This window comes from Arvicanthis niloticus, chromosome 23 (genome assembly GCF_011762505.2).
Source record: "Arvicanthis niloticus isolate mArvNil1 chromosome 23, mArvNil1.pat.X, whole genome shotgun sequence".
Taxonomy (NCBI): domain Eukaryota; kingdom Metazoa; phylum Chordata; class Mammalia; order Rodentia; family Muridae; genus Arvicanthis; species Arvicanthis niloticus.
In genome coordinates this window covers 42,430,223-42,439,987 of record NC_133430.1, presented here as the reverse complement: position 1 = coordinate 42,439,987, position 9,765 = coordinate 42,430,223, and the positions used below count along the sequence as shown (strand labels likewise).

The 9,765-nt window shown below is 46.8% G+C and overlaps 1 protein-coding gene across 1 annotated transcript in view; it reads left to right on the top strand.

Moving 5' to 3' along the window:
- The first annotated feature begins 3,301 nt into the window (after nucleotides 1-3,301).
- Prkch (protein kinase C eta) overlaps nucleotides 3,302-9,765 on the top strand; it is a 200,278-nt gene continuing 193,814 nt past the window's right edge. The window contains exon 1 of the mRNA XM_076920885.1: nucleotides 3,302-4,178. Within this exon, the coding sequence (XP_076777000.1) occupies nucleotides 3,816-4,178 (363 nt within the window). The 5' untranslated portion in view covers nucleotides 3,302-3,815. The remainder of the gene's footprint in view (nucleotides 4,179-9,765) is intronic.

The window sequence follows — 9,765 nt, the reverse complement described above, 5'->3', positions numbered from 1 at the left end:
AGCATGGCAGCATTCCAGGCTACACAGGGAGATCCTGTCTAAAAATGTGGGCAAGAGATGAAGAAAAGGAGCAGCTTGTGACAAAAGGGGCAGAGAGGATAAAAGAGTGTGTGAGTGCCCTAAGAAACAGTTTGACTGATACCAGAGGTGACCTGTATTTTGCCTATGGCATTTTTGGGGATCTAACTATCTCTCTTGTCATGTGTGACTTTAATCAGACAGCTTTAGCAAGCAGACTAAAGCGAAAACATAGATGTTTTTCTCACCCTGGAGCCAGTGTCTGGCTGTGTTGCCCAGGCTGGACTTAAATTTGGGTTTAGGTCATTCTACCTCAGGCTTCTCAGTGTCTGGGACTAGAGGCACACACAACCATATGAGCTCAGCTAGATACTTCTTTTAAAGCAAGGCTCATCCCTTTATTGCTCCTGCATTCTCAGGGCTGGGTGCCGTCTCTCCTGTCTTGCCTTGTTACCCACTCCGGGAGAGCCTCTCTCAGTATTGTCTCCTCTTCCTCAGTGCAGATTCTCCTCATCCTGACCAAACCTTGTGGTTTTACTTCACTGTACCTTTACTTCATTTTTCAGCTCAACTCACTCTGGATGGTTGTCTTCTGCCCCAAAGCCTTGTCCATTGCCCAAACCACAGGCACCTTTGCCGTGTGCGTATGTAACCTTAGCATCATTTGGCCTAACTGAACACTCCTCTGCTTGAACCCTTTTTCCTTTGGCTTCCACAATACCTGTGCATGGCACCTTCTTGGCCTCCCTCTTCCTTTCAAGCTTGCTTCTCAGCATCCCTGCCTTCTTCTCCACCCACAAATGCTAGGGTTTCTGAGTGGCTCTGTCTTTGTTCTTTTTATCTCACGCTGCACTGTCTTTGTCTTTGTTTTCCCTCCCACAGCAGAGCTTCACAAGCTCTTCTGGCCTCCATTACTATCTGTATACCTTGGCTCCTCCTAAATTTATGTCTTTAGCCCAGACTGTCCCTTGGACTGTCACGATCACCTAGCCAATTGCTGGGTTTCAGATTTCCACTTAAATGTATCAAACATACATCAAACCCGACAGGTTTCAAATTGAACTCTTCATCTCCTCCCACAAATCTTTTTTTTTTTTTTTTCCAGCAATGTTTCTGAACTCCTTAACGGCTCCCCAACGGACCCAGCTTAAGCTGCATTCTGCAAGTCATGCTCAATCTTTCCCTTCCTCATTCCCTCCGTCAGATCTAACCTCCAAACCTGGCAACTTTACCTCCTTAACGGTTCTCAAATCAACCTATTTCTCTTCATCTCCATTAACACCCGGAAATCCCGGTCAACAGCACCCTCCTCACAGGACCCCTCTTAACCCAGGTTTCTTTTTTCAATAGATTGACCACATGGCTCAAGCAGTATTTTTAAATACATAAATCTCATCCTGCCTTGGCTCTGCTTAACAGCTTCTGGGGCTGCTAAGATGGCTCGTAGGCTTTCTCTTGTCCCATAGACTTTCTTGAGTCCCCTTCCCACTCCCAGTCTGGCAGTGTGGCTACCTACGCAGCATCCTCTTACCCACTTGACTTCCATCTTTCCTGTCTCCAGCTACCCAGTACTCCTTTCTCCAGGCAGGTCCAACCGTGCTGTTTCCGACCCATTGCTGCTGCTGCTGCTGCTGCTTACTTCCTCAGAGGACTCATCTCTACCCATCCACAGGAATTACATGTGTCAGGACCCCTGGCCTTTCCCTTCTCTACATTTGCCACAAGCAATGTTTCTATTGGTTGTTTCTAGGTCCCACGGGAGTATCAGGCACTTGGCTGTCCTGCCGCTGCCCGCTGTCCTGGTGCTTGGTAGGTGCTTGAATATGAACCATCTGGCGTTCCTTCAACCCCAACCCCAGGTCAGCCGTGTAGCTCCTCTTCATTTGGGGACAGTTTTCTTTTATGCCGAAGCTGAACAGTAGCGAATCCCTCAGTGGTTCTTAAAGCGAGCCGGCAGCTCTTTGGAGGAGCGAGGTCCAGCTCTTTAGGAAAGGAGACAGTTGATTTCGCCCAGCGGACTCGGACTCGACCTGGACTCGACTTCTTCCCTCCACCGACTTCTTCCCTCCACCGTTTACTAGCATAGAGAGCTCTGCGTGAACTGAAGTGACCCTCTCTTCCTTGCCCCATTCTTTCAGGAAGCCTTGGTATTTCCAAGAGAGGTCCTTTCAGCCAGCCCATTGTTCTCCATTTCATCCTATAGTGTGAAGCTGTTATTGGCGAGGCCTCAACTCACTAATGTGAAATTGCCCAGAACCTCCTCAGCGAGCCAATCCAGGTGCTAGAAAGGGGACAGACGACCAACCAACCAGTTTAGTGAGTTGGCCTTAAGAATCTTAAGAATGGCCTAGACTTTATGGGAGACATATTGGTTGTGTCTGGCCCTCAAGGAGCAAGCAAGCTTTACGGTAGACTGGATCAGACCAAAAGGTGTTTCTAGGGGGCAGAGCCTGCAGAAGCCATGAGATGGGTAAATTCAGGGTCTGCCCACTCTGACAAGAACAACCTAAAGTGTTTGTTCCTAGAAGAGGCAGCTCCTAAGCCACCGTGTGTCAGGATGGCGCATGTGAACACTTTTCTGCCCTTATAATGCAGGACTAGGTGGACCAGTAACCACCTCTCGCGGAGGAAGGGACTTATTACATCTTGGCCTTGCCTGCCTCCAGCAGAACCAATCTTTCCTGCTCTTTGTGCAGTGACACACCTCTCCGAGGAAGGAGGAGTACAGGATTTCCATCATTACCATTGCCCTATTAAAAAATACACAAACAAAACAACTAATTACTCTCTGTAGAAAAGGCGCATAAACAGGGTGAGTCTAAGCTGAACCTGGCATGAGCCATCCCGGTAAAAATTAGGAAAGGGCCCTCCCCTTTCCCACTGAGCACCCGCCCCTGGCTCGGGCTCTGCCACTCTCGGGCAGGGTCTCCAGGCCACCCCTTAGGGTGGGAGGTACGGGCTCCCTGCTGCTGATCTTCCGGGTCCACCCGTCCAGCCCGCGCTCTCCTGGGCTGTCTCCCACGCCTCAGGTGTTTGCTGGCGGTGGGTCTGGAATCCTTTCTTTTTGTCCAGCCCCTTAGGGCAGCTTCCAGCCCGAACCGCACCGCCAACCCGGCCGCCAGGAGCAGGGATCGGCGAGCACTCAGGGCGGGAACCGCCCCTGGAGTGGGTGGGAGTGCAGGCCCCCTCCACCGCGTACGCCCCGGCACCCACTCCGCAAGGCCGGGCTGCCCGTGGGGCGCCACGCCCCCGGGGTCCGGAAGGCGTGGCAGTTGTCGCAGGGCTTCTGAGAACTTGGAGCCTGGCGGCGCGCGGCTCCCGCCCGGGATGCGGCGGTCGCTGCTGCTGCTTCCTGGTTCTCAGCTCGCCGAGTGGGGGAGAGCGTGAGCCCGCGGAGGCGGGAGCAGGAGGAGCGGGCGGAGGCGGGGGCAGAGACGCCAAAGCTGGAGCTAGCCGGACGGGTCGCTCCTGCTCTCCGGGGAGACCGTCTGCCCGGCCCCGGAGAAGGGGCGAGCCCCGCGCGCTCAAGGAGGACGGTCGGGAGCCCAGCAGCCCGCCGAGGGCTCGGAGCCCGGCTCCCCTCCTTTCCACCTCTGGAGAAAGGGCGGGAGGGAAGGAGGGGAGGGGAAGATCCCTCGGAGGAGGCGGAATGGCCGGTCTCAGGGGGCTCGGACACTGCTTCTCCCGAGAGCTGCCTCCACGCCCGTGGCTGCCGAGAGGACTGCCCTGAGCCAAGGCTCCCGGTTCCCCAGTGTCAGCCAGCGCGGCCCCATCGGGGCTCCGGCAGCAGCGCCGGCATGTCGTCCGGCACGATGAAGTTCAATGGCTATCTGAGGGTCCGCATCGGAGAGGCTGTAGGACTGCAGCCCACCCGCTGGTCCCTGCGGCACTCGCTCTTCAAAAAGGGCCACCAGCTGCTGGACCCCTACCTGACGGTGAGCGTAGACCAGGTACGCGTGGGCCAGACCAGCACAAAGCAGAAGACCAACAAACCCACCTACAACGAGGAGTTCTGCGCCAATGTCACCGACGGCGGCCACCTGGAGCTAGCCGTCTTCCACGAGACGCCCCTGGGCTATGACCACTTTGTGGCCAACTGCACGCTGCATTTCCAGGAGTTGTTGCGCACGACGGGCACCTCGGACACCTTCGAGGGCTGGGTAAGTAGCGATCGCTTCGCCCTTTCATGTTTGCTGGACCTTTCCTCCTTTTAATTTTCAAAAACTCGCCAGGGTCCCGCTTTCTCATCGCCCTGCAGGGGAAGGAATTCCCTCTAGACTTTGGTCCTTTCCCAGGTGGCCTGCACTGTTGACGCGACAGCCGTGGGTGTATGCGGGCGCAGGTGTGACTCTGGGAAGCCATCCTCTTTGTGGTCCTGGACTTTGCACTTAGGGGAAGCCCCGTAGTGATACAGAGCTCCACACCCCTTCTCTAGGGGTAGGGGGTTTAGGAATCTTAACTCTCAGTCCACGGGTAGATAAAGAAAAGCAGAGAAGGGGCAATATGAAAGTGACATGGTTTGAAGCAAGTGCTTCAAACATGTCTTAGGAGAAAGCCATACATTCTCGCGAGTATTATTCATAGTGTTTATGGATACATGTTGGTTCAGACAGACGTGCACACGTGTTTCAGCATGCACATCTATTACATCCCAGAGGTACAAAAGCTACACTGGCAGGGATCAGAGTGAGTGCATGGCTTTGCACCCCGGCAGAGTTTTGGTTAGCTTTTCCCTTGGGGATTAGGGGCGGGTGTTGGTGGGGGCAAGGTTTAAAACTTCTCTGTGTTTGCTTTAAGTTCAGTCAGCCTGAGGTATGGTGCTGCAAAAGAGTTTTCTCTGTGAGGTTTGGATGTCCTCCCTCTGCGTTGACGTTTAGCCTTCTGCAACTTCTGACATTCTTCTGCCATCCCCATAGGTCCCTGGAGATAGAATCTCTACTGTACATTTCTAGAGTGCCTCACGCAGCGCCAGAACGCCCGCCCATATGTCTTAATCCTCACTCTGTCTTTGTGATGCTGGGGTTATTGTGCTCACTCTGAGATGCTGAAATGATAATTATAAACGAAGTGGTCTGGCAAAATGTGGTGAGCGGTAAAGACTGTAGAGCTTAATAATGGTTTTAGTTCTGACAGGAGTGGGTTTGGAACCTGAGGTGAATCGTTATTCAGAATCTGTTTGAAATTCACAAGTGGTAGAACCAGATGGTTGGTGACAAAGATTCATAGAGATATGTATTTTATACTTTGGAGTGTTGTTAATTTCACCATGTATTGTGTAATAGTACAGAAGGCTTGTAAAAATTCACTTTTTAAATAGAAATAAAAAAAAATATCCATGACTGTTTAACTTTAGTTCTGAAATTATGGGGTTAATTTCATTCATCTCGGCCTAACTTTCTTCCTTTTCTTTTCTGTTTTTCTTTTCTTTCTTTCTTTCTTTTTTTTTTTATGACTTTAGTGGTAGGCTAGATGAGATCCGATTAAATACAGTTTAAAAAATTCACTTTGTTGTTGGTTTGAGACAGGGTCTCACACAGTAACCCAGGCTGGCTTGACCTTGGGACAATCCTTTTGCCTCAGTTTCCCGAATAAGTTTACACGTTGTCTGAATTTCCAGACATGGAATTGAACCGAGCGTGAGAATTTTGGCTTAGTGTTTGGTTAGGAGTTAGGCTGGGCAAATCTCTAGAGGAATTAGGTGCAGGAGTATGGCGGTACAGGCTGGCCATCAGCCCACGATAAGCATGTCGTGCTGGAGACAGCCTAGATTAGCTTGAAGATTTGAATCCCGTGGGAGCTTTTAAACACCTCTACTTTTAAATAAACTAGACAGGACCCTCTGGGAGTGGGCCTCCAGCATCAGTCCGTACAGACTTCCTAGCTGACAAAAGAAATAGTTAGGATTGAAAGGGTGGAGCATAAAGGAAGACCTAGACACGAGGCTATGATAAAACAAACAAGCAAAAAGCTCCGAGTAGGTTAGCTGGGGAGGACCTGGTGCTGTTTATTGTTGCAGGGGATGAAAGAGTTAAACATGAACTCAAGTTCAAAGATCTGTATTGCTTAAGATTCTGCCTGTTTAATAGGACCCACTGGTAGCATTTTGGAAAACTCTAATGGTAGGATAGGACCAGCATCTAAATGATGTTGGAGGCAGTGATTTGCCGTGAATTTATATTCACTTAGATGGCATATGTGTTTGTTTGTGTCTCTCTCTCTGTGTGGATGTGTGTATAGTTCTAAGTGTTTTGAAACCGAGGAAAGTATGACTAGAATGTTTTCTTGTTAAGAATATTCTTCAAAATTGTCTTTTATAGACTGTAGCAATGCATTTGCATATCAAATTCAAAGGTGTAGTTTGTTCACAGTTCAAGTGGAAGAATAAATATTATTCTGGTTGCTAGTGGAACTACAAATTGCTGACCTAAAAAAATCTAGCAACTACTGGAGCCTAAGAAAGGGATGTAACCATGAGTTCATTACAAACCAGCCTTTTAATTCTCATTAGAATAGACCCGGAACCTCTCTATGCTTCGTTGCCCGACTCTTTCCAAGTATGAAGATGGTAACCAGTTATTCTGCCTGTAACAGGAGTTTGTTGGTGTTCTGTGGTGGGAGAAAGGCAAAGAGTTATTTTAGAAAAATGTACATCTGGTGCCAAGTCCACCATCTGACATTTTTATTAATTGTACACTCACTTTATTCAGTATATATAAGACAAATGAATGGGATGCAGGTAAATTTTTTTCTTTAATGGAAACTGATCACATCAGACACTGAAATTGGTAGGACCTCAAGTCAAAGATCTGCGTTTTCACAGTGAACACGAAGAGCAAATGGAGCCAAGAATGAGGAAGTTCGTCAAGATAACAGAACTTGGCCCAGTTGAAAACAGGAACTCCACGAAAAGCAGAGTCTTTCCATTTTTCAATTGATAACCCTCGAGCTTGAATAATGGTGGTAAGAGGGGACCCGACACAGGCTACCAACATTTGGAATGAGAACTAGGATATCGTCGTAGAGCCTACTTACAGTACAAAGGGATGTGGCTAAGTTACACTGTTCCGCCGGTGAGCTCTGTGTCTCAGAGGAAATACACACATAGCTTGAAAAGACGTAAACTTCCCAATTCCCCTCAAGTAACTGAAGCTGTTTTATGATTATTAACTGAGTTTATAGTTAGAAGTCTTTAACAATACAACTCAGTTTCCCAGATGACTTAACTGATGACTTATGTACTCTGTACATAAAGATGAATTATTACCTGCTTTGTACAGATTCTTTCAGAAAATAGAAGGCAGTGAACCAGATTACTTCATTATTTTAAATAATACCCAAACACAACGGAGACATTACAAAGCAAGACAAAAAAAAATACCTGCAGGCAGGTATCATCCTTTGTGATCTTAGATGAAAAAAGCTTTAAATTTTAATCAGTTAAATCCAACACTGTAGCAAGTAGAGAATACAACATAACCAAGTGAGGGCTCTCTTCAGGACTCTCAGGACGAGTTAATGTTTGTAGAACTGCCAGTGCATGCCTCTTGTAGACAGGGCCAAAATGAAGGCTTGTATGATCACTTCAATAGATACAGGAAAAGCATTTGAGAAAATGAACAGTCCATTCAGGATAAAGTTTCTAAGCAAGTTAGAAACAGAGAGAAACTTCTGAGCATAGAGGCCATCTGTGCTCATCGGAAGGAACATCCTGGTGACAGAGTGAACAGTATTCCTCTGTGAACAGGCACAAGGCAAGGGTGCTGCTCTCTGCTTTTTCCACACCATCCAAGAGTGCAATAAGGAAGTTTCAAGAAACAAAATACTTGTAGATCACAGAGGAAGAAGTAAAACCATCTTTATTTACAGAAAAAAAAGGAAGACCAACAGTCAAGTTTAGCTGGTTTGCAAGATCCAAACTAATAACTACTGTAGAAAAATCAGCTGCGTTTCTATATCATTAGTAGCGAACTATTGAAAACTAAAATTATTTTTAATATATCACTTGTAAGAAAATTAAAGACGGAATTGGATAAATTAGACAAAATAGATGTAAGACTTTTCCAGTGGGAATGATAAAACATTGCTGAAATAAAGAGCCAAGGAAATGGAGACTATGATGTATTCATGGCTGGAAGGATTCTGAATTATTAAGGACTCTGTTCTTCAAAAATATTCAGTAGATGTAGAGCAGTCTCAGTCGGGATCTCAGTAAGGCTCAGGAAGTCACAGAGATTGACAGACGGATACTAATTATATAGAGATGGATACAAAGGACCTGTATTGGTGTAAGAATTATTTTTAAAAAGAACACATGGAAGGATTTGCACTATCTGATTTTAGAGTTTGTTGTAGTGTTACCGTAGGCCAGTGGAGTAGAAGAATCCAGAAACAGATCTGCACATGAACCATCACTTAGATTTTGACAAAAGAACCTGGAAGTTAGTTCAGTGGGGGAACGAGTCGATCTTCTCGAGTGGCTGGGCTGTGTAGCCCTGTAGACAAGCAGAGGCTTTGACTTCTACCCCACACCGTGTACAGAGTTAATTCGAAATTCTATAGACCTGCAATAAGTGCCTGTAAGATTGCTGTAAGAATTATAGCAGAAAAATCATAATTTTGAGTTCAGCCAATAAATCAATAAATAATAAAGGAAGGAAACATAGCAATCCCAAAGTCCCAATTATTAGAAGGATTGGGTTTTGTCAGATTTAGAAATTACTCCTTAAAAGATGTCCAGCAGTATGAAAACACAAGCCAATGTCTTGAGAGCAGATAAGTGCGTAATATAAGGTAGGCAAAGTACTGGCAAGCACAAATAAAAAAAAAAACTCTGAAATCTCAACAGAAAACACCCAATTTGTGCAATTTAAAAGCAGGTCATAGGATTTGAATAAATACCTTTGTGGCAAATAGCATATTGAAATAGACCCCCTAATCATTAAGGAAATACAGATAAAACAAAACAAACTATCACTGTTACCCACCCACCCCCAAAGGCCAGAGTCAGTGCCCTGCCCATCACAAGTGTAGGTTAGGAAGGGTCCAGTGGTAGCTCTCACACAGCTGTTAGGAAGGTCACATGCTGCAGTCTTCTTGGAAAACTGAACATGTACTTACTGTTTGATTTATCTACCCAAGGGAGATCGAACCATTCAAAATACGACCTGTTCATGGTCATCCACGGTGGTTTCATCTGTGATGGCTCCCAAACCGGAAACTCCTGCGGTAAACAGGAATGTGAAAATAAGTCTTGTTATAGCCATACCACTCAGAACACATGAATTAGTGATATATGCAGCAACCTGTGTGAATCTCAAAGGAAATCTGCCCTGTGGGTTGGCCACACACATTTCTCTCACATCCCCCTCCCCCCAAAGAGCAATATTATAGAATTCAATTCATGCAAAGTTCTGGAAAATGAAATTAAGCTCATGGTGACAGGAAGCGCATTCGTGGGTGTCTGCGAATGAGGGGCAGATAGAACAGAATGGAGGCCCATGGGCATTTTGGGGACAGGTGAATTATTTATTATTTCTACAGTGATGATGGCTCACACTGACTACACCAAATGCTACCAAGAAGTTCACTTTATAGATGTGCCTCTCGTCGTATTTCAGTCATACTTCAAGAAGACTGTAGAGAAACAGTCCAGGTTTATCATCTTTATTGTGCTGAAAGAGTGAAAAGGGAGCTAACGCTGACAGATTTGAGTCTGCACCGCCTCTGGGAAGCAGCGTTGCTCCTCAG